This window comes from Diceros bicornis, chromosome 6 (assembly GCF_020826845.1).
Source record: "Diceros bicornis minor isolate mBicDic1 chromosome 6, mDicBic1.mat.cur, whole genome shotgun sequence".
Taxonomy (NCBI): Eukaryota; Metazoa; Chordata; class Mammalia; order Perissodactyla; family Rhinocerotidae; genus Diceros; species Diceros bicornis.
In genome coordinates, this window is record NC_080745.1 from 68,450,177 (window position 1) to 68,470,642 (window position 20,466).

General features: G+C 55.9%; 1 protein-coding gene across 4 annotated transcripts in view; it reads right to left on the bottom strand.

The window, feature by feature from the left end:
- SH3PXD2A (SH3 and PX domains 2A) overlaps positions 1 to 20,466 on the bottom strand; it is a 242,671-nt gene that overhangs the window by 23,046 nt on the left and 199,159 nt on the right. For 2 of the 4 annotated variants that reach the window (XM_058543935.1, XM_058543933.1), the window contains 3 exons: positions 11,141 to 11,254; positions 6,729 to 6,812; positions 1,124 to 1,241 (listed from right to left, as the gene is read on the bottom strand). In XM_058543935.1, coding sequence (XP_058399918.1) covers positions 1,124 to 1,241; positions 6,729 to 6,812; positions 11,141 to 11,254 — 316 coding nt within the window. The remainder of the gene's footprint in view (positions 1 to 1,123; positions 1,242 to 6,728; positions 6,813 to 11,140; positions 11,255 to 20,466) is intronic. The other 2 variants (XM_058543934.1, XM_058543936.1) reach the window with 1 other exon arrangement.

Below are 20,466 nucleotides of genomic sequence, written 5' to 3' on the forward strand. Positions count from 1 at the left end.
AGGGCCAGGGGCAGCTGTGTGCTGTCAGGTCACACTAAGGTTCAATCTCACGAGGCCAGTGACCTCCATCCTACTTGTCAGCATAGATCAATCTTAGCACCATCACAGTCTGCCATGGTCTGAGCACTGTTTCGTGAGTGCCTGCATCACCGTGGTCAATCCTGTCCCTGCTGGGGGAGACAGCTCAGAACACACATCCTGCCCACGGTGGATCTGGGGTTCCCAGGTGTGGTGCACTGGCCAGGCTGTCCCCAAAGCCCACAGACATGGGACTATCTCTGTAGGCTGTGTTATGAGCAGAGGAGAGAGAAACTGGGCAAAATCATCACAGCTGAGCAGGTTCCAAAGGCACGAGAACATTTCCTGAGAGCTAGCCTCGGAGCCCTGGGCAGAGGGGACTAGAAGGGCAGGATCTGGTGGGGGAGAGGTGAGTGAAGCCCACAGGTTTACTTTGCTTCCCTGAGCATCAGGAAAGCTCCCCAGTCCCCTACCCACACTCCCAAATGGGTTTCTCAGCTGGGAAAGGGAGGGGCAGGAGATGGAAGAGGTCTCTGAACTAGGCCTGGGCTCAGGCCTCACTTCTACCTCAGCTCTCGCAACCATGTGAGCCAGCCCTGAGGAGCGGAACAGCCCGGGACAAAGCCAGCATCCGGGGCCCCGAGTGCTGAGCCGTGGGCAGCAGGGGCTGCCTGCTGGGACCTCAGCAAGGCCCATGGACGCCAGCGCTCCAGGCAGCGGAGCTGCACAGCGTGCCAGGCAGCCAAGGCCGGACACAGAAAACCAAATTCAGATGTGCTGGACCCTCTTGGCAGAGGCCTGGGGAGGGATTGCACCACTGCCTGCAAGCTGAGCCGGGGCCCCTGTACCCCACGGCTATGGCTCAGGCTCTGCTTTATGTGTCCTGGGAGAAAATCTGCAAGATGAACACTCTCTGTTCAAGCTGTTCAGCTGTTCAGCTGTGCAGACTTGGAGCAGCCAAGCCCAGGCCGTGGGTGCAAAGCTGCTGTCAGTATCTACCTGCCCGCTGTGCCCACGGCCACCCTGCAGTCCACTCTGCTGCCTAGGACTGGGGCCTGAGGGCCAGGGTGGCAGAGACATCTCGCTCCTCTGCGGGTGCTCCTACCTGATGTACCACCAGCCCTCCAGATTCTTCCGGATCACCTCCACAGTGACACCCTTCTCAAAGCCAATTTCATCCTTGCTTTGGCTGGTGTAAGGCTGCACTGTGACATACTTCTCCTCTGCGGGTGGCGGGCAAAGCGAGAAAGCACAATTATTTGAGGTTGGGATGCGGGTCCTCCCTCCTGTCTCCTCCTCCTTCCCTGGCCTGGCCTTGCTTAGCTGGTTGCCAAGGTGCACTGGGTTAGCCTCTGGCTTTTCCAGGGAAAGGCATAGAAGAGAAGGGACCAGGCCTCACTTCCAGTGTGTGCCAAAGCCAGCCAGGGCCCGGGTAGCCCAGCAGAGCCCTGGGCAACGTAGAGGCTCTCCCAGCTTCCCAGCCCAACAAAGACAGCCAGGCTGCTGGGGCCTGGGGTCCTCAGGGTCCCAGAAACTCCCAGAGCTGAAGGCAGGGTTAGGAGAAACCTGCCTCTTGAGGGGCCCGTGTCAGGAAGTCTGAGACCAACCCTGGGTGTCCCCTGAATGCCTTGAGGCCCCATGACATGCCCTCTCCTTCCCTGAAGGTACCACACTTCCATCTGGTGCAGACTTGCTATCTGGGCCCTTCTCTCACCTCAACCCCTTAAATCCTTCCTCTGTCTGACCCTCTGATGGCTCCTGGGGCACTTTCTCTGGGAAGCCTTCCCTGACCACTAATTACATAACTTCCCCAAGAGGATTCCAGGGAACACAGGTCCCACAGGAGTGGTTATATGTGTCTTGTTAAGATAAGGGTCCCATGGCCAAATAAGCAATGGCAACGCCGAGCCCAACACAGCCAGGTGAGACCTCCTGGAGCCGAGTGGGCCAGTGTGCCTGTGCGTCTTCTGGAGGACAGCGTGCGGAGCTGACCACGTGGTGCGGCAGACCCCTCTGGGGAGCGGCATGCTCTGGTCTTGCAGGTGTGACTGCGGGCCTCGTTCAGGGTCTCCCCAGGCACTGGGGAAGAGGCGCCTTGTCGGAGCTCAAGAAGAGCTTCGGGGGCAGGCGTGGGGAGGCTGAACGACCGTGTCTTCCCTGGTTCCCTCAGCCTCTCTCCCAGCAGGGGGGCCTGCTGCCTCCACACAGGTCCTTACTTAGGCTTCCAGAGAGGTGTTGCTTCTGTCTGCCGGGGGCCAGTTCTGCCTGCCCCCAGGAAGCCCCTGACAGCTGGATCCACAGCTGGCTGGCCACAGACACCCTGCCTTCCAGGTGGAGAGCCCCCCCCAGAGGACGGTGGAGGCCTCAGGATGGAGCATACTCCCCCAGCCCCACCCTCTGGAAGAACAAGGAGCAGACAGGCAGGGAAGAACTGGCCCATCTGGCCACGCCCTTTGGGAGGGCGACCCTGAACCTATGCTGTCCTCTCCGGCCTGGGTGTTCTCCGTGGCTGAGACAGTGCCTGGCACACAGCAGGAGCTCCAGAGGAACAGGGTGCATTGAGAAAGAGAAGGAGAAGCTGAGCAGCAGCACTCAGGGGAGACTTTCTGGGAGCTCAAAACAGCAGGACACTCGTGCGGAACGCTGGTCTCTAAGATGTCTGCCCCCCACCCCCAGCTGCGACAGCCTCCCCCTGGACTCCTCAGCTGGACCCTGATGGGCAGCAACAGGGAAGGGGGGGCAGCTGCCACCTCGACCCTCTGCAGGAGGGCCATCTGTTCTTTCTTCCCTGGATTATCGGGGTCCTGTTCGCGGCCCTGTGCTGGGCTGAGATAGTGGCTCCCTTTGGGATGCAGGCAGCTGCCCTGTCAGGCCCCAAGGATGGGCCGCTGGCCAAATGTTAAAGGCTGCCAAAAGGCACAAGGTGAATGACGACCCGTGGGAGCCTGCACAATTCTTCAGCATGCTCTTCTCAACTGCAAACCTTTCTCAGCTGCAGGCCTTTCTCAGCATCAACCAGCTCCTGGACGCTTTCAGATTCCCATCCAGCCATGCTGGGGAGAGCTGCCAAGACTGCTTGAGAACCTTGTCCAGCCGGATTCTGACTCGGGCCTTTGAGAAGTTCAGGGTTCCACAGTCCAACCCTCAGCTCTCCCGCCTGCTCTTGGTCCTGCTCCATTTTCCAGTGGGGCACGGCAAATCCTGGCCTGGGCGGTGGCCGGAGGGGCAGCAACAGGCCCCGGGGACCTGGAGTTCTGAGGTTTGGGTGAGGCAAGCCCTGCGCTCCACATTTTGCCTTTGTTCAGCTGGGCTATTTTTAAAAGCCTGTGGTTTGAGCAGGAAGCCATCATTAAAGTTTTCCTAGGCAAAGCTTTTGCAGGGAAAAATTACAGTCCTTCTCTCAGGAAGATCAGAGGAGCCCAGCCCTGCCGCATGGCAGAGAACAGGGCCTACACTGTGTCACATGGGCTCCAGCTCTGCAGCTGCGAGGCCCAAGCACCAGCCGCTGCAGCCCCATGTGTGCTGAAAACAGAGCCCTGCGGGCCATGTAAGCGCCCCACTTTCCCCTGACCCTTCTGGGGTGGGCAGAATCCAGGATATCAGTTTTACCCAGTAAAGTTGAGCTGCTCCTGCAAAAGGCCCTATTCATGGTGGCCCTGGGGCTGACGTGAACACAGATCTCTGGGAGTTTGTGCTCCCAGTAAGAGATCTGGCTGGCTCGGAGGCTTGTTCTGCCCTGTCACTGTGTAGGTTCCAGGTGATGAGAATCTAGGTCCCACGCAGGGCAACTCTTCCAATTAGTCTGTTTAGGGGCTCAGTTCTCTGCCACAGTTGGCTCAGATGGATGAAGTGTGGATTACCTCCATGTGGACATGTGCCACATAGGTCTCAGGTCCTCAACTCACAGGGTTCCCAGAGGAGGAAGCAGAGCCAACCCCTCTAATGGACTGGGGCCACAAACCCCACCAGGAGAGGGGCAGACAGGAGGATGCCCAGACAGATGGAAATGGCCTTAGTGGACAGTGAGGCATTCAGGTTGGTTGGGGTCTCTAGAAGAGATGCCCCTTAGGAATCAGAGTTGGGGGAAGGGGAGCTGTGAGTTCCGGGGGGCACCTCAGGGATTCTGGGAAGCACTGAGGCTGTGGTCACTCTGATGTGCCATCAAAGGATGGTGGCAACCCTGCCCCGGGGAGGGCTGGCCAGGCCGCCCATGGAGGGGGTGGGTGGGTGGGTGGCTGGCTTGGGGGAGGTGGACAGGCCTGTTTTGGTTTTCGAGGCAGGGGCTGGAGAGCCCTGCAGTTTCCAAACCACAGACGCCTCCTCTTTCCAAACACTTTCCCCTCCGTCAGCAGTCTCCCCGGCTCCCCTCCCGGCCCCCACAACTTACCCAACCCCACTGCAAGGGGCCTTTTGATTCCAAGGCCTGGTTGGCTGAGGGAATAGGGAGTGGAGGCCCCGGGGAAGCACTGCTTTTCTCTTGTCTGGTTATATATGACCCACTGCCCGCTTCCCCCCGTCAGCTCGGCTGTTTGCAGCAATGTTTTTCCCAGCCAACTCTCTGCAAGCTTTTCTTGGCTGCCTGATTTAACTTAGGGCTAAGACTGGGAAATCATGTTGTTTAGGTCTGTTATTTGAGAGAGAGAGAGAAGTTGTGGGCATGTATTTGCATATGCATGGGTGACTGTAGAATCAGGCGTTTAGTTGGGTATTTGTCTTATGTTCATAACTGGGAACACAGCGCCCGTGTACACGTGGTATGAGGGCTGATGTATACAAGACTGTAAATGAAGCTCTATGTGTACTTGTGGTGTTGCTGCAGAGGTGCACACATGACGTGGCTGTGAGCAGTTAGCTGTGTGGATAATGTATCTGTGACTGTGTAAATAACATATAGATGGAACAGTCTATGTGTGGTTGCATAAGTGGAATTACACATGCGTATCCATTAGTGGCTGTGTGCACAGGACCGTGGATGTGCAGCTGTGTGGGGACTGGATGGGACAGTGTACTGTAGCCACGCCTGTGGCCAACAGGGCTGTGCACTGGTGGTAGTGTTTCACCGGCTGCACGTGTCTGCGTGGTTGTGGAGACAGTTGTATCTGGGGCTCAGTGTATGATGGTGTTTGGAGCAGATGCTGGAGGCGATGGGGGAAGGTCAAGCCTTTCTCCCTGCTGTTCTCCTAGGCCAGCATCCTGCTCTCCTTTGCCACCAAGGCTGAGGGCTGTGTCCCAGCCTGGCCTGCCAGCAATGCTGTCCCACTTCTCCCAGCTCTAGGATGCCTTTGCTTTACATTCAGCCTGTTCTTGCTGTGTCCACAACTTAGCCCCCTGCCGTGCACCAGCCCCTAGGGTCCAACCCATGCCCCACCCTCAGGACAAGCTGGGTTCCTCAGAGCCAGCACTCTGAGCCTGACGCCAAGCTTGCCACGGCGGTGGCCAACCCCGAGTCCAGGCTTCATGCCGCCCAGGGCTTGGGGGCAGATTCCACAACATGGTCTCGCAGTCATTTAGGAACAAGCTTTGGGGGTGGGGGTATGAGTCACCAGGCATCCCTGCCATTCTAGAGGCCAGTGCTTATTACACACCTCCCAGCTGTGCTGGCACTGCCCGAAACACACATGATGTGCTCTCCTTGAGGCAGGAGAAACTAGCCACTCACTGCCCTTGGGGCTCTGCAGATGTTTAGGGGTTTGTTCAGGGGCCTGCCTCTACTCTCCCTTCCTCCCAAGCTCCTGGATGTTGGAAAGGTCCTGGGGCCGGCCCTATGGCATAGCGGTTAAGTGCGCGAGCTCTGCTGCTGGCGGCCTGGGTTTGGGTCCCGGGAGCACACCGATGCACTGCTTGTCAGGCCATGCTGTGGTGGTGTCCCATATAAAGTGGAGGAAGATGAGTACAGATGTTAGCCCAGGGCCAGTCTTCCTCAGCAAAAAGAGGAGGATTGGCATGGATGTTAGCTCAGGGCTGATCTTCCTCACAAAAAAAAAAAAAAAGAAAAAGGAAAGGTCCTGAACCTGCATAAATCTCAGTTCCCGATCAGCCTATGTGGCAGGCCTGGGGCCTCCCCGGAATCTTCTTGATCAGGCCCCTCCTGAAGTCCCAACGGCTAGTGTGGAGATGCTGGAGGCTCCTGACCGGACCTGATACCTCCATCAGAGCTTGTGGGGGCTGCACCCTGGGGCCAGGCCGGGTCTGGCTTTTGCTCCCTTTCTAGTTCCCCAGGAGCTGGCTAGAGGAGGAGGGCTGTGGGTTGTTCCTCCTTCCTACTCTGTCCCTAAGTAATCGCTGGAACAGCTTTGGCTGAGGGAGCACCTTCCTGGAGGAAAGAGGCAATGAAGGGTGGGTGTGACTGGGACGACCCCTGCAGAGACTTGGACTCTTATACTTAGTTTTCTTAATCTGCAGCTTCCAGGGCAAATGTGGCCTCTCTTAGAGTCCCCAAAATTATGTCCTAAGTCCCATGACCCCCACCCCCAGGACGCTGGAAGAAGCCAGAGCCGCCCCCAGTGTCATCCCAATCCCCAAACAGCCCCTGCATCCACCTTCCTCCCGGCTGCTTCCCCAGCTGCAGTAGGCAAGAGAAAAGTCTGGCCAGTGAATCTGGGTGAGGAGGCCACTGGGCAGGGCAGACCAGAGCCCGGGGAGGAGGAGAGGTGTTAGTGAGAGAGAGAGGTGGCAGTTGCGGGTGAGGAGAAGCTGGCTCCCACGGTCACCTCGGCTGTGCTGCCTGTTGACCATCCCGCCCAGGGTCCACCGACGATCCAGGCGCCGCAGGTGGGCCTTGCGTCTCTTGGACACTGGCGTGGGAGATGGCGATGGAACACGTAGCCGACAGGAACGGGCGGAGAGAATGGAGATGAGGATGAGATGGGATGGGGCGGGGAAGGGATGGAGGGAGGGAAGGTTCATCCCAGGTCATCAGCACCTGGATGGAGCCCCAGCAGCACACCACTGCTGGATGGGGACAGATGTGACATGCAACAATGTTGGCATGTGGGGGAAAACTCAACCAAAGCCAAACCCTGGGGGGTTTTGCCCCTGAACCTGGGAGGGGCTATGAATTTAGAATCCCAGCACCTGAGAGGTGGAGAGGGTCCTTGGCTCCAGCCTAGCACAAGGACGGCCCTCCGCTGCAGCCCTAGGGAGGGCTCATGCTCCCGCCATTGCTCTGCCGGTTCCCAGGAGGGCAGGGGGCCCCACCGCATGGCCCTTACATCCATCTGCCCGCCGCCACCCACTCACTCACCAAGTCCTGCTTGTGAACTAGCCACCATGTGCCAGGTACCATGTGTGGAAGAATAAATGTGCCCAGGAGAGCCTGGGGGCCCCTTTCTCGCAGAGCTTATAGCTCTTACAGCTCTGGGTTTGTTGTCTCTGCTTTCTCGGTAATCCCCACTGAAGTGAGTCTGTTGAGGACAAAGACTTTGAGTCTCTGCATCCCCAGGGCCCAGCAGAGGGCCTGGCACACGGCCAACCCCTAAGAAATGGTGCTGAGTGACGTGCACACAAGAGTGGAGGCCCCTTCTCCGCACGCTATCCATTGGAGTTCTGATGACAGAGGACCTGCCTCCCGGCTGCTCACTGCTCCAGACCCCTTTCATCTAGACCGCCCTCTCTCGGGTGGTCTCTTACACTGGTCCTCTGGTTACTGTGGCCCAGTTGCAGATGATCCCTGCCTTTCTAGGGAACACTCCCCTGGAAAGGACAGCAGACCAGGGCTCCAAGGTGCCAAGTGGCCCCCTACCTCCTGGCCCTGCAGAAGGAGGGTGACAGGCTGCCCAGGTCTGGGGTGGGGGGAGGCCAGCAGTTAGAGTAGAACTGTCCAAACACACCCAGGTCAAACCCCACCAAGGTCTCCTGGGAAGGATTCACTTTCCCAGAAGGAGGAGAGTGGCCTGGTTGACCTGATGCTTATAAGCGGGAGGCCTGGACCAAAGGTTAGGAGGTGTGGATTCAGTCCAGGCTGCACTGCCAGGTTACTATGTCCCTGGCAAGCTGTTGTCCCAGTCTGGCCTCTGTTTCCTCATCTGTCACTGGGGTCAATACCACCTAACAGGGACTGAGCAGGCTCTGTGGAACACAAATGACGCCAAGCGTGAGGCCAGACCAGGAGGAACTCTGAGAGTGGACCTCCCAGCAGGTGTGTGTGATTTCTCTGTGGACAGAGGAACTTCAGCTGATGCCCAGGCCAGGGGCCACCTTAGCAGTAAGTGATGTTTACCTGGTTTAAACCATTTACAAAGACCACCTCACTGGAACCTCACAAAAGCTCTACGTGGCTGGCACTGTCCCCATTTTAGAAATGGGAAACCAGAGGCACAGGATGTTAAGGAAGCCTCTGCATCAGACACCTGAGTGTCAGGGCAGCAAGTGGATCCAGGCAGTCTCACTCCGGAGCCTGGACTCTAGGCCCCGCCACGTTGTTCTTCTCCCTCGATCCTGTGCCCCTTAGCCTGCCAACAATGAAGAAGGCCCAGATAGGGGGCCGGTGCCAGTGTGAACCCACCAGGAAGAAGGCAGGGCATCGCTGGTGGCTGGGGGTCACAGAAGCACAGGTAGGGACCCAGGTTCTGGTCTTGGCTCTGCCACAAACTGACCTGGGGGCCCTGTAGAGATGATAGCTCTCCAGGCCTCCATGTCCTCACCTCTGAGAGGTGATGGATCTGGTAGTTCTACTAAAGCACCTTGCCAGTGTCGGGCTTGGATGTCGGGCTCATCATCATCAGTGGGCGAGAGGGCCTCCACCTCCACTCCAGCTCTCCCACCCACTACTGCTAACATTTCTGAATTCTATGCAGCACACCTGGCTTCAGGAGAAACACGAACATATGCCAGAATGTCTGATAATCGAAATAAACCAAAACAGCTAGTTGTCTCTTGCTTTCCAAAGCAATGAACCATGAGCTGTTAGGGAAGCTTTGAGGGGATGAAGGCTTCCAATTCTGTCTAGAGGGCTAAGGGACCTATGATGGGACAGCAACAAGACTGGGGTAGAGATGGCCAGAGAGAGGACCAGAGTGGGCTCATCTCTTAGCCACATAGCTGCAGCTGCAGACAGACTGGCAGACATGCCACAGCTGCTGGGGCCTTGGGGTGGGGTACTGAGCCCGGAGCCCTTCAGTCGAGTTGGGCAGAGATGCCCAAGATGTGATGATGGAATTCACAGCTGCCCAAGGGCTGCCAGGGGTACTGACATACAGGTCCTATCAAAAGCATGCAGAGGAACCTATTTTAGGGAGGGTTACCCAGGGTGCACATGCACACACACACACCTCTGAATGCAGAACCTGCACTGGCTGCCTGATTCTTACTCCATGAAGGTTAAAATTCTCTACAACCCACTACTGCTTGTTCTGTGCAAAGCACCCACTCTCTCTTCCAACTAGGTTGGCATCTGTGCCCACATACCTCTCAGGCTCTTTCCTGCACACTCAGGTCCTGTCCTGGTCCTCCATCATCAACCCAACATCTCTGCTCTGACATTCTTGGCATAGCCTTTTCAGGCAGGGCTCTGATTCCACATACACACCCTCCTAGAGTTGCTTACAAGCAAAACGCTGCACGGAGAGGTATGTAGCACAGTGGTGAAGACCACAGGCAAAGGAGGCCGACCAGGCTCAAGCCTTAGGAAGACAAGCACGTAGCTCAAAGCCTCAGTTCCTGCATCAGGAAAACGGGGATCGCAACAGAACCCCCCCAAGGTAGAGGCAAAGGCATTTAAAGCACCAGGCCGGGTACTCTAGGGATCGTTATTTCTGAGAAGCCCTGGGATGCCCCCTAGAATGTGGAAGTGGGTAGCAGTTGAGGCCTGGCGACTGTAGACAAACTAAACCAGACCCAGCTCAGGGACCAAGACCCTCCACCGCTGCAGAGGTGCACTGGAACCAGAGGTGAGACGAGGTGCAGGCCAAACCCCAGGGCTCAAGGAGCAGCCAGGAATGACTGAGCACCCAGCCTGAACATATGGGGACTCGTCCCTGGAAACCTGTCACAAGGTGGATGTGTATTGCAGGGGCTACAGCTCTGGTCAAGGGACTGAATTAAAGCCTTTACACGAGAGGAAGGGTGGGGTTCCAACTGCCTGCTGAGTAACCGACATTTAGGGGAAGGATGAATAAGATGCTGGCACTTGGCGGGCTGCTTATTTTGGCCTGGGCAGTGGGGAATGGTGGGGGGAGGGGGCAGGCCTGGAGGTGGCCTGAGCCCTGGGTGGCAGGGCTCCATCCCTCTGGCTCGCAGACGTGCCCATTTGGACAGCCCCCACTGACCGTTAGGGCAAGTGTTCTTGCTGCCAGGATTTAGGAGGTTTGGAAGCCTTTAGGAGCAGGGGGCCAGGAACTAGTGGTGGCTCACACTCACTGGCTTGGGCAGCCTGCTCCGGGGAATACCTGAGTCCATAGACAGGCTGTCCAGGCCAGTGATGGCCTGGGGAGGTGGGAGAGGCAGGCTTTCTGAAATGCAATGAGAAAGATCCAGAAAAACCTCACTGGGCCAGAGCTAATCAGAGAGGCTAATGGTGCAGGGGCCGGAGCCAGTCCTTGGTTGCTGTGACTCTGCACCCTCGGCCAGACTAACAGACACCTGGAGCAGAGGCCTCTGAGCAGAACAACACACGCACAGCAGAAGCTGTGTGCACACAGCCCCTTGGGGTCATCCCTGTGCAGGGAGCATAGCGTGGGATGGGGATCTCTGTGGGGTCCCCAGAGGAACCCAGGGCTTCTAGGGGGAGACGGAGCTTTGGGGATCTAGCCCTAAGACTGTTCTCCCCAGTCTCTTCCCAAAAGTTGTCAAAGTCTGAGATCCACACCCCAAGGGAATTTCCCCACCTAATGTTAGCCCCACGTCGTGCCAGCAGGGACAGGCCTGGGCTGGGAGGTGAGCTTGTGGGTCAGCCTCAGTGAGACAGGATCCCAAGTAAAAGGGCTGGCACATGGTCCAGCTCACTTCAGGGTTCTCATGGTTTTAGGGAGAAGAGTAGGAAAGCTGCTTCCAAGAGGACTTGGATTCACTTCTGGGGCCAGGGATGGGGTGGGCACCAATCCCTGGGGACCCCAGAGGCAGCCACCTCCCCGCACCTGCTCCATTACCCACCCGACCCTCCTGCCCTGAACCAGCAGGCCCTTACCTTCCCCAGTCTTGGAGATGTTGATGTCTGAGTCATCCCGAGTACCATTCTGGGCCTCCAGGTAGGTGGCAGGGACCCAGCCCTGCTCCTCAGAGGTGCTCACGAACCACCAGCCTGCAGAGGGGACAAGAGAGAACAGGGCCATGAGAGCCCAGTGGGATGGCAGAGGCAGGCTGGGGGCCTGGAAGGGGGAAGGAGCAACGTGGAGGGCACAGAGCCAGAGAGCCTGCCACCTGGCAAATGCCCGGCCCACATCCAGCCTCAAGGAGCCTGCGCCTCACTAAGGAAGAAGAGATCGACACGCTCCCTGAGAAGAGGCCCGAAGGACTGCTATCTAAACTTACACAAATGTTTGATGAAAAAATTAAAAAATGAAATTGAAACAGTATGTCCAATGTGTGAAAGTCACTTTGCAAGAAAGGCCAAGGGAGCTCTGGCCAAACAGAGACTCTTGAGGGTCTTTCAACGGACCATTAGGACCACTGGTTTGGCCTGGAGTTTGGCCACTGTCTCTGCTTTCAAAGGCATCTGGGCTTCGATGCCTCACAGATACCTTTCAGTGGTCACTGTTCTGCTTTCCCCAGCACAGGTCAGTGGTATTTTCACGTCAGTGATACTCACAGCTGCCTTTTAAGTGTGCTGACACTTTTAAGTGGGCACTGCACACTCGAGTGACCCTTGACGGTCATGGCCAAATAATAAAGGCTCATTCATTGTCTGTCTTGTTCATTGGTTCATTAATTCATCATTCAAACAAACGCTGACTGAGCAAAGTACTCCGAGCAACCGGGTCTTGGGACTCTGCTAACTGCTTCAGTCCCTTCCTAGAACATACTCTTTACAGGATCTTGTCTTCGCCCCCATCCCATCCCAATCCTTCTCTGCCTCCCAAAGCAATTTGGCACCGATTCTCTCTTCCATCCATGACAGAGCTCCAAATCTGCACTGTTCCCTGTCAAGAGACCACAGGGCTTCTCCCTGGGCATCACTGAGGCCACGTCACTGCCCACAGCAGCAGGTGGCTGCCTGAGGAGGGGCATACTGGGTGGGGGGCTCCCAGGTACTCCCAGCCGGGCTTAGCGCTGGGAGGTGGAGGAGGCTGCCTGAGGGCTTCTGTGACGACAACGGAGAAAGACAGAGGAAAATAGTCTCACCACTGCACGGGACCTCAGAACCCAGGGTCATCTCTTAGGTCTTCAACTGGGTCCCCACTGCCCTGTGTGACAAGCCTGGGATAGCAAATAGCCTGTCATCTAGTCTTGAATGCATACTGAGCCCCACCCTTTCCAGGGAGTTCTACAGCTCTCTGCTTGTGGCTCTTCAAAGCCCATGAAATGCCATAACATCTGTATGATACCTCAACGATGGATACATGTCATTATAGGCTTGTCCATACCCATAGAATGTACAGCACCAAGACTGAACCCGAATGTAAACTATGAACTCTGGGTGATTAAGATATGTCAGTGTAGGTTCATCAATAGTGTAACAAATGTACTACTCTCATGGGGGATGTTGATAATGGGGGAGGCTGTGTATATGTGGGGGCAGGGGGTACATGGGAAACCTCTGTACTTTCCACTGAGTTTTGCTGTGAACCTGAAACTGCTCTAAAATACAAGTCTTAAAGAAAAAGAAAAGAAAAGAAAAAGCCCTGGACACGAGGTCCAAACTCTTGAGGCCCAGGCCCATTTGGCTCAGAGGCCTTAGCTGGGTCATTGACCCTCTGGAACCTGGGGTGGATGTCTTTCTTCCTTCCCTCTGCCAGATTCAGGTAAATTCCCTGTCTTTCTTGAGTGGGATGAGTGTGGGCCACCTTCATCACACCTATAGCCACTTGCACATTCTGGACCTACCATGCACGGGGCCACCGAGTGGGCTGCCTGGAGTAGCACCACCATCCTCCCGGAGGCCCAGGCCATAATGGTGTGGCCGCTCAAGAGGCTGTGGCTGATGGAGGCCCCAAAGAAGCCAGAAGGCATGGTTTTGCAGGAGTCTCTGCCTGAGACGTCTTTTCCCCTCTCCCAGCCTCTAGGGGAGCACTCTCAGGGACCTCAACAGCCTCTTCCAAGAAGCCCCAGCCCCAGGTATTCTTCCACAGAGCCTAACTGGAGGTCACGGGACAGGGATTCTCATCTCATAGGGCTTCCTGCCCTGTGGCTCTGCCTCTTGACCACAGGGATGTGCATGTCCGGCCAATCATCTTCTGACTGGTCTGTCATCTCCCAAGACACCGTAATGGTTCAGGGGCTTTTTCAGGAACAGACGTGGGAATCACAGGAGTATGTGGGAAGAGGCGGCCTGAGAGTTAAGTCAACAAAGTAGCAGCAAAGTCAAGAGATGGAGAAAGTCTGTCCTGATTAACATCATTTGAACTCCAGGTTCCAGGTGTGCTAAAAGCTAGACCACCCCATTGGACTTCTAATAACAACTAGCCAATGACCTTCCTGTGCTGTTTGACTCAGCCAGAGCAGTTTCAATCACTGGAACTGAGCAAGTCCGCATAATACCATCCCTGCCCAGCAATCACCAAGGTTCATGATGGAAGGTCCACCATCAAGAGTCAAGTTGGAGAATAAACCTCAAGTCCACTGGGCACCCAATACCACAGCCCTCAGCAGGTGAGGATGGAGCCCTTCACATCACTCTGAGTAAGCAGTCCTTCCCCATATCCCTCCTCCCCAGGATAACCTCCAAGAGCCCCCAATAGCAGTCGCCACAATCCCCAACTTGGAGTCACTTTTGGGAGGGTCTTGAAGGCTGAGGCTCTCATATGACTCCCCAGGTCCAGGTCCCAATGCCAAAAGCACACAGGTGTTGGCTCCCACATCTCATCCAGACCCTCCCCAAAGTGACCACCCCAGTTTCACCCCTCAAAGCCAAGCCAAGTCCCAGTAGGCCAAAGAAGTACCCTGAAGGCCTGGCCTCAAAGGGGAGCCTTTGTCCCCAGGAGAGGGGGATCCCTAGGCTGGAGCCAGGGATCTTATTGTCATCAGACAAAACGGGATGTGCCTCAAGGAATAGTGGAGCTGAGAAGCATGTGACTTGTTAAGGATTTGCCATGATCCCTCTATGCCCAGCCCCTCCCAGCCTCTTTTTCTACACCAAGGTGTGCCCACTGCCCCTCCACCCTCTGAAACAACCTACTTTCTCTCTGTCTCCACTGGGAGAATATTCCCGCCTTGCCTTTTATGAGCCCATGGCTTCCCAGGAAAGTAAGCAACTTGGTGGTCTCCTGGATGGCTGGGGTCACTGTCGTCTAAGCCTTCTCTCTACTTCTGGAATTTGGGCTTCAAAGTCATCCTCAGCAGAGGTGAAGGAGGCAAGCCCCTCCAAGGGCTCCAGGCGGATTTTCTCCATGGGTCCCATCCAAACTTGTCTGTGTTCACATCTGATGTGAAGTGAGTTCACCAGCCTGCTGACCTCTTGCTCTCCTCCTCTCCCCCCATGGTCATCTCAGGGACCAGCCCCCTGCATGGACTTTTCTCCTTGGCTCCAAAGGCCTCATGATTCCAGTATTCAGGTCTCTTCTCCACTGGTGGCACCTCTCCCCTCCCTCCTACTACACTCTTTGAGAACGCTTCCTTGTACGTTCTGCTCCCTCATGGATCTAGACTTGTCTGCCCAGAGAAACTCCTGGGGGCAGGCCTGCCCTCCTCCTACGTCTGCTGCATAGGCCTAACACTCAGGAGCAGCTGGGCAGAGACTTGCCGAGAGGACAAATGTGTGGCTGAGGTGCCTACTGGGCAGGGTGGCGTGATGCTATGCACCTCACCACCTAGGTACCCCATGGATGTGCCAGGGCTTTCTATGAGTCCTTTCTACCTCAAAATCTCCACTGCACCAGAAGCTTCTAGGGAATCTGGGCCACATTATCAGCTGACCGTGATCATCTCCTCACCCCAGGGCAGCAACTTAGGATCCTATGCTCCTGCTGCACCTCTAAGACTTGGGGTGAGACCTTCATCGTCTTCATGGCTTGGTGGTCCCTGCCCACCTTGCCTGAGAACATTGGCTTGGGCTTCCACTGCAGCCTTGAAATGTGCAGAGCTGGGCTGTATGGGTTCAAGCCTCAGGTCCTTTCTGTCTCAGGTCCTGCAAAAAAGAGCTTGCTGCTGGCTTGGCTGTGGGCACCTCCACAGTGCCAGAAGAAGAATATAATTCAGCCAGGCTGCCTGACAGGCCAGGGCCCAGAAAGAACAGCAGTGTCACCCATCACACACAGCCAGCCCTGCTCGGTGGGCCCCAATAACAACCCACTTCACAATGGCCCAGGGGCTGAGGGGAGGAGAAAGCAACACTGGGGTGGCCTGGATAGCATCTCCAGCTCCGGGCAGGGAAGGGGGAGCCCCAGATCCAAGAGGGAAAAGCTCAGGCCCAGGAGCGAGACCCTCCCTCTTTCCAGGTTGAGCATAATCTTCAGTGAAGCGGCCAGTGGGGCCCATCTGTTTGGCCAATTTCTAAGCCCTCTCAAATTGATTCTAATTGGGGCTTCCCAATGCTGGCACTGGGGGAGGGACGGAAGTAGAGCTAGAAATTGAGAGTGAGACACAAATTGAGACAGAGACAGAGTGAGAGAGAGACAGAAAGAGAGGCAGACCGAGAGAGACAGAGTCAGAGATGGAGACAGAGAATGCAGATGGGAGGACCTGGGAGAGGGGCCAGGAGAGGGGCTGGGGGCCTTAGCCCCTCTGGGAAGGGGCTGAGCCTGGCTGAGAGTGGCAGGAAGTGACAGGCACTCCCAGGCCACTGCTGTCCCCAGGGTGACCAGGCCACAATGGCCTCCTTAATGAGAGGATAATGAGCTCATTAGGGCCAGAGGAGGCCAGCTGCACACAATTAGGATGTTAATAAAGTCTTCCGAGTCTCAACTCAGCCTAGGATAAAAGTTGGTGGGGGAGGGGGACCCTGCTCCTTCCTCTCCCTCTGAAACTTCTCCGTCTTTCCATGTATCGTCCACCATGAGGCCTTCCCTGACTCTCCCCATGCTCCCAGTCCTGCTGGCCCCAGGATTCAGCCCATAGGCTCCTCTTAGCCTCCTATTCCAAGACAGACCTCAGTTTGGACCATGGCTTCACCAAGTGCTGGCTGCGTGACCTGGAGCAGGTCATTGGCCCTCTCTGAGCCTCATCATAACAGGATAATGTGATCTGACTACAGGGTTGCCTGGCATCAGGGACATATGGTGAACTCAATAACCAAGTACTTACTGAGCACGTGGTACATGCCAGGCCCTGTTCCAGGCACGAGGACCCCGCAGAGAACACACCGTCAGGACTTGGGCTCTCCTTCCCCATCTCCCCCTGCATGGCACACAGGATGGGCGCAATACAGTGCAACCTGTGTGCTGGCGTGGGGAGCAGATGAGGCCAGGGTTCCGCCCACCAGCCCTGGGTATGAACCCAGAGGACAGGGAGGCAGGATGAGACTCTGACTTTGGAGTTTAGGAGAACCTAGCAGCCTTTAGGTGACTTCTGGGCCTTGCCTTTTCTTTCCCTCTAGATCCTGCACGTGGTCTAACACCAGTTAGAGCTGAGTACCCATGGGGCGCTACTGTATGCCCAGCCCTATGTGAAGAGTTGCAGCCTCTAGAAGGGTGGGTGATGGAGCTAGGAAAAGTAGAAGACACAGTCTTAGGCCTCAAACACCGCCTCCACTCGTGACACATGCCTGGGCTCAGGTTTTGGCTCCTTTGGGAGGGTGACATGTCCAGGCATTCCCGTGTTCTTTCCTTGGAGCAGTTGAAGGAGGGGACGAGGTGAGAATCTGTGAGCACCAAATGGCGGAGGTGGGGAGATGCTGAGAGGAGGAAGGGGGCTGAAGGGCGCCTGGCCAGGCACATGTCACCGGTGCTGCCCACCTGGTCACACCACACCTGGCACAAGGCTGGACCCTGAGGGACTGCTTCTGCCCTGGACCCAGCCTGACCCCTTTCCCATGACCTTGGGGCAAATCTGAGGCTTCTAACTGAGAGGGACCAGAGGTGCTATAAATGCAGGCCGCTGTGGTCATGTGCCTTTAAGAACAACGAAAGGCGGCCCACCCTCGGCCAGGCCTCCCCTGGTCAGAAGGCTCTGTCACTGAGCCTCTTGCCAAGACACACTGCAGCTCACAGCACGTGGCCTCCACAGTCCAAAGCAAACAGGAGCGGGAAAGAGGCTCCCCCTGTCTCACCCGCAGGCACCCCCACAGCCCCTGCCTTCCTGCGTGACCCGTTCTTCTGGTGCCACCTCTAGCACCCACCCCCCTCTGTTGCCCATGGCCTCCCCTTCCCCCAGATGGGGCTCTTAAGCCACCAGGGCCCCAGCACTCTCCCTGGGCGCCTGAGGCCTGGATTCCAAGACCATTAGCACAGGCTGCTACATCACAGTTTGGAAGGCTCCGTGGAGTCCATGGCAAGAAGACAGCAAGAACTGGGCGGCTGCCACCCCTCCCCCAACTTGGCTCCAGCCTGCCCACCTCACTGGACAGGCCCAGAAGCCCAGTGCTGGGTCTGGGCAGGCTGAGGCCACGGGTGAGGCACCCAGGAGAAGGCCTGGCTGATAAGCATTCAGAGGCAGAGAAGGAGCACATGATAAAGCGCCAGGCTGAAGAGAATAATGGTTTTAAGGGCTCCAAAGCCCGGTTACCTGGGTTTAAATTCCAGCTCTGCTACTTACTAGCTGAATGAATTTGGGCATTTGCCTCAGTTTCCTCATCTGTAAAATGGACCTATAGTAGTGCCTACATCTCACAGTGTTATAAGGGTTCAGATCAGTTAATCCACGAAAAGCATTCAGAATCGCGCCTGGTTCCTAGGAAGTTGCACCAAAGAACTATTACTAAAGTTTAAGTGCCAACCACAGGGAATTTTAAAGAAGGAATCAAGATCTCAGTGCCCCTCAATGATTGGTGCCAGGGCTGGGCAGGGAGGCAGGTGGGTCTCAGGTGTCCGGAGTGTCAGGGAGAGAGAGACTCTTGGTGTCACTGTCATTTGGCCTTAACCTTGGAAGGTCTCTACTGAAAACTCTGGGTCTGGTTCTGTGCCTGGCACGGGTAGGGGTCAGGGGCAGGGTGAAGTAGAGAATACAAGATGGCACAAGGCCCCTTCAGGAACTACAGAGCAGAGGGGCCCAGACAGCCCTGTGCCACAGACATGCGGTTGTTGCTGCAATGTTGGCTAGAGGAACTGCAGACATCCACAGATGAGATTGAGTAGTCAGGGAAGAATTCTTAGAGAAGACTTGACTTGAACCTCAGATCAAATCTGGAGGGGAGGTGATCTGGTGGGAAGAACAGGACAGGCAGAGTCGTGGGAGTACCTGTGGTCCACCCAGTAACGCTCATGGTGCTTCATGGTGGGGATTTTTCCAGACCAAAGCAAGAGAGGCAATCACCTTCAACCTCCCTGTCCTCCTGTCCTTCAAGTGCCCCACTCTAAAGCAGAGCACAGCACGGAGGTGTGAGCCCGTGGCCAGAGATTCCCGAACAGAAGGTGGCTCAGGAGGGATAGAAGATGCAAAAGGGGATTTGCTAATACAATTGTAGATGATGCGAATGGTGGGGCGAGATGTGGCTGTACAGAGTGAGGCCTGGGAAGACGGACGGGGCACAGTACTTGGGAAAGAAGAACAGATAAGGGAGATGTGAACTGCAAGGAATCAGGTCAGGAAGGTTCAAGTCTCACAAGTGGATCCCCGAAAAAATGCTCAGGGTAACAAAAAGGGCGTTTACCCTGATGTTCCAGGCAAGAGAAAGAGTAAGAAAGAGGGTAAGTTGAAGGAGACCGAGAGAGGGTGCGGGACCGTGACGGTGACTCAAGGAGGAAGAGGGTCCGCTGGACTCCTTTCTCTCAGGAGGAAGGGTGCTCAGACCGGAAAGAGCTGAGCAGGAGGGCGGTGGGCAAATGGACCCAGGGCGGAGATGGAGGCAGCACTGACACGCCACCCTCTGTGAGCTCTCATCAGCTGGCTGTGAGAGGCCTGGAGAGCCCTTGACAAAGAGCCTGCCAGGCCACTATGAGCAATCCTGGAAGACACAGAGATGTTCCAAGGCCAGAGGACAGAATAGGCAAAGGTCCCAACTTCTAAAGAAGAAGAAGAAGAAGAAGGTGAATTCCAGAGCAGAGATGAGCAACCTCAACACTGGTCCTGATCAAGTGAAACATGCATTCCCGAGGGATGGTCAGAGACCTGGAAAGCAGTTCTGAGCATTCCCCAGGCAGTGCTGAGCAGAAAGGCAGAACAGGAAGGAAGGGGGCCAGGCCACACCAGATTCTGATAAGGGGGAGCGAACCACTGGCCTAGGGGTCTGGGATGTGTCAGAGCTGAGCTGCCAGGGCTTAGGGCTCCCACGATCCCCTGGGGGCTGCAGGGCTGCACTGACAGATTGGCAGCTGATGGCTGACCACATCCAAAGAGGGTGTGACAATTCACTGGTTACAACCTAGGGGGGGTTCTATTGGGAACCTGTCCTGTTGGATGTTTTAATCAGTTCCAGGAGGAGGACAGAGGCGCTGTGCTAGTGGCACCATCTCTTTTAGCGAAAGCTGCGCCAGGATCAGAAGCCAAAAAAAAAAAAGTTCTGAACAGATGGTAATGACAGGTCAAATCTGACAAGACGAAGAGTAGTAAATGGAGAGACGGAAGGATATGGTTTAGTACAGTGATCTTATAACTTACTGTCCAAACTTTTTGGAGTAAATGGGTGCTATTCATAATTATGCCAAAATACTAGGTGCCAACTGGGAGTGTCCTGGGCAACTGGGTTGTATGGGTCACCCTACTTGGCAGTGAGGATGAGAAAGGTCCTGGAGTTTGGGAGACTGTAAGTTCAGTAAGTTGTCTGCCCCAAGTCTGAAACCTTAGGCTGCATTAGGAAACACCTGGACTGGGTGACTTACCCAAGGTGCTGTCTAAGAAGGGGGTAGCACCAGGATTGGCACCCAGGTCTGACTCCCAGGACCGCATCCACTCAATTCTCCTCACAAACGACTCCAGCTGTCCCTTCCTTTGCAGAAGGAGACCAACACTGCCTGCTCTTTCTATTATATCCCCAAATTCCCATCTGAGAGAGGAGCTGGGAAACCAGTCGCCTCATCTACTTCTCCATTCCACCAGTGTCTCCAGAGCAGATCTGATTCTCAGGAGAGTCACAGGAGTGGCTCTGCCCCTCCTCGCCTCCCCTCTGAGAGGAGGGGGCTGACAGGTGGTTTCAGGCCTCCTCTCCAGGCTGCCTCTCTCTCACCCTCTGTGAGCCCCCATGGCAGGGCTGGGTAAGGCAAGGGCACCTAGGCTAAGTGAGTTTCTGGCACAAGACATTACCCAAGGGCTTTGCCAGGAGAGAGT